General features: G+C 48.5%; 1 protein-coding gene across 2 annotated transcripts in view; it reads left to right on the top strand.

Annotated features, from left to right (window-relative positions):
• Atg2b (autophagy related 2B) overlaps positions 1-3611 on the top strand; it is a 68375-nt gene that overhangs the window by 57375 nt on the left and 7389 nt on the right. For both annotated transcript variants that reach the window (XM_028764474.1, XM_028764475.1), the window contains 2 exons: positions 1217-1295; positions 1836-2040. In XM_028764474.1, the coding sequence (XP_028620307.1) occupies positions 1217-1295; positions 1836-2040 (284 nt within the window). The remainder of the gene's footprint in view (positions 1-1216; positions 1296-1835; positions 2041-3611) is intronic.

Genomic DNA, 3611 nt, shown 5'->3' with positions numbered 1-3611 from the left:
GTGTGTATCAGCACGGTGACCCTGGGGCTCACAGTCCTACTGTATTTGGTGCAGCATGGATTGTTTTTATAAAGTTAGAGGTTTGATGGAGGGAAGGAGACGGAGGAGTGGGGTCAGGCTTTTGATTTTGTGAGTTGTTTTGTTTTTTTGAGACAGGGTTTCTCTGTGTAGCTTTGAAACTCACTCTGAATACCAGGCTGGCCTCCAGCTCACAGATATCCTCCTGCCTCTGCCTCCGGAGTGCAGGGGTTAAAGACATGCACCACCACTGCATGGCTAATTTTGTGGATTTTTTTTTATTATAGTTTTGTGTTTTTTGAGGCAGGGTTTCTCTGTATATTCCCTGGTTTCTGGAGCTCACTCTGTAGCCCAGGCTGGCCTGGAACTCAGAGATGTACCTGCCTCTGCCTTCCAGTGCTGGGATTGAAGGTGTGGACCACTACCTCTAGCTCAGTCTTGTGTTTTATGTCCTGCTGTTGGCAGCTGAAGTTTGTGTGGGCAACTGGAGGGCTGTTGTCCCAGAGCCGGACACTTTGCCCTTCGTATATGATCGTAGAAAAGACTGTACTGAGGGAGTGGGGTAGTTTGTGCTTATTATTTCAGCTTTAAATTCCCACTGTGGATATCTTGTTCAATGAAGAAGCTGTCTTAAGGCAATGTAGTCGTGGTTAAGGAAGAGGTCAGTCCTCGGGAGCTCACTGGCACAGGGTGAGCACGCAGGGGGTGTGTGCATCTGCTCTCAGCAGTGACGCCGCCACTGCTCATGCCGGGAGCAAGAGAAAGGTCCTTTCTACACGTTTATGTTTTGTTTCTCTTCTTGTTTTGAGACAGGACCTGAGTAGCCTTGCCTGTCCTGGAACTAGTGATGTAGACCAGGCAGCTTTAATATGGACCAGTGCCTCTGAGTGCTGGGACTAAAGGCATATACGTGTATACGTATACTACCATGCCCTGCCCAGGCCTAGCTATTTGCTTTTTAGTTTCTCTATTTTGCAATGTTTGTGTTGTACATTTTCTCATCGTTGTAAAAAAATAAAAGGATGAGGGGCATTGTGTGTGTGTGTGTGTGTAGTGTGTGTGTAACAAGAATGAGCACTGCAGAGGCAGAGTGGTAGAAATGCCACCTAGAGGTGCAGTCACTGCTGTGGGAGGTGAATGATGGGGACAGAGACCTCAGACGTCATCCTGTCATAACCGTGACTTGTCTCCATTCCAGGACGCCTTGTTCTTCCTCAAGGATTTCTTCACAAGTCTTTCTACAGAAGTGGAGCTTCTACTGACTCCAGATCCAGAAGGTACTTAGCACAGTCCGAGGGCGCTGCTGTAAGTAGGCAGTCTCCGACTTAGGATGGGGTCACTTCCTCAGAACACTATTGTAATGTCACTCACAAGTGAACCTAGCACCTGAAGCCCCGTAGTGCTGGCTCAGCCACACGCCGTTGTGGAGTGACTACTGTTTGAAGACTTGTGGCCACCCAGCACCAGAGGACAGGATTGCACACTGCTAGGAAAAGCTCCGGGTTGATGTTTTGTGGAATGTGCACACGTCTCTCCCTTGTGAGGTTAACTTAGTGCTAAGTCAGGACCGGCTGTCCTGTCCGTAGATTGATTTTATTGCTGTGCTGTTTTCGAGAATGTCCTTGCAGTGTTCTTTCTCATTTGTAATGTGCGTCCCACGCTCATTTGTGTGAGTGCAGATTGTCAGTGTAACAGGCCCAGCGTTAGGGCAGAGCAGAGGCCTTGTAACAGTGACGTGTGGTGTGCAGGCTGTGAGTGTCATTGCTATGGTGCTCTAAAAGCAGCAGCGCTAACTTCAAAAGCCCCTGTGTTTTCAGTTACAAAGTCTCCTGGAGCTGATGTCACCTGCAGTTTGCCAAGGCATTTGAGTACCTCAAAGGAGCCAAATTTAGTTGTTTCTTTTCCTGGGCCAAAACAACCTTCTCCAAACCATAGTGCCAATTCAGTGGAGGGCGGTAATGGACTGGAGGAGGACTTCTCAGCTGAGGAAACTTCGTTTAGTGACCAGCCTGTGTTTTTTAGGTAAGTGCATTTATTTTGCTAAGAAATGAAGTTCTCTTGGAGTTTTAAAGATGGCTGTGGAGCACATGGGTGGTCTGACAAGCATGACGTGATGTCAGTGCTCTTTCACACTGATGTCTAAACTCGAGCTACTGTTTGTGTATGTAGCTGGCACTCGGCGTTGACCAGTGGTCACTCTGACTCTGTGGTGGGAGCTCCTCTCCTGCTGCCCCCTGCAGGTCTGTGTGCGTGTTTGCACCCTCAGAGACACAGTGTGCCGTCCTTTTGCCTCTCCCCGTGCTGCTCTTTTCCCTGGTGCTGAGTCCTCAGGGTGCTCCTTTCAGTCCCTGCCAGGTCTTCTTCCTGAGGCAGGTGAGCATTCTGGGTAGCCCAGGCCCCTGCACTGCTGCTGCTTGGCTCTGTGGCCAGCTGGCCTCACTCTGGACTCTGTCCTCTCTTGGCCAGCCAGTCTGTTCCTTCCTTTTCTCCTCTTTCCCTAGCCCTTGTTGGTCAAGGCTAGAATCTTGGCATTTATGGAAAGGGGAAGACCAAAGAGAAACTCAACCCCTCCAGTCCTCTGTACCCCTCTTTCATTCCAGGACCTCTAGGTTTTCTGTCTTCGCTTCTGTGTTGTGAGAGAAGACCTTGAGAGTGGCCCAAGTGGGCCATATTTAGAAGATGTTTTAAAGAGGCCATACAGTTGTGATAGTTCTGGAATAATGCTGTGTAGAAAAGGCAGGGAGGGCCGCAAATGTGGGTTTTGCTGGGTCAACACTGTTCCCCTCAAATGTTCCCTTTGTTATTTTCCTACAATGATTCTTGTTTTTAGGAAAATTGGTATCTTAGTGACAACTTCAGGTCTTACATTGCGGTAATCACATATAAATTGCCAATTTGTAATCATAATCCTGAAAGCAAGAAATTTGACACTTCGTATGGAGACAGGTCTCACTGTGTGGCCCAGGCTAGCTTCAAACTCTCTACCATCTCTCCTTACTCTCAAGTAGCAGGGATGAAGATCTGTGCTGTTGTTGATAATCTCACTGAAGACAGACAGACCTGTGCAGCTTTACTTGTCTACTTAGGCAAATGAGGTTTTTCATTTTTTGCTAGGTTATTTGAAATATGGAAAACACCTTATAGATTTCTGTTCTGGAGGGTGCAGAACCCTGAGGTGGTAATGAGTGGTAGCGTCTCAGTTACTCGCTCTCAGATGTAAGTTAATGCCCAGAGAGTTAGGCTGGCCAGCGGGGATCAGGTAGCTGCTGAGTTAAGGTCCCGACCATCACCCATCTGCTCGCTGACTTTCCAGTGATGCCGTAGGAATCTTCCTCCTCCCTCTGCAGCTGACTGTTGCTGAATACATCCGTGACCGGTCTCTTAACACGTCCTATCTTATGGGGAAGAGAGGAGTGGGAAGGGCTGACACAGTAGTGGTGGGTGGGCTTCTCTGAGATGCTTGTTGTGTAACCAACCACATTTACTCTGTTGAGCAAAGTCGGGTTTCAGGCTCTGAGCCCTCAGTTTGCAGTCAGCTTTGGAAGGCAGCTCCTTGTACCAGCTGTATACTGACAGCTCCTTGTACCGGCTGT

Source organism: Grammomys surdaster, unplaced genomic scaffold (genome assembly GCF_004785775.1).
Source record: "Grammomys surdaster isolate TR1022 unplaced genomic scaffold, NIH_TR_1.0 144, whole genome shotgun sequence".
In the NCBI taxonomy this organism is placed as follows: Eukaryota; Metazoa; Chordata; class Mammalia; order Rodentia; family Muridae; genus Grammomys; species Grammomys surdaster.
This window is presented reverse-complemented; position numbering and strand designations above follow the sequence as displayed.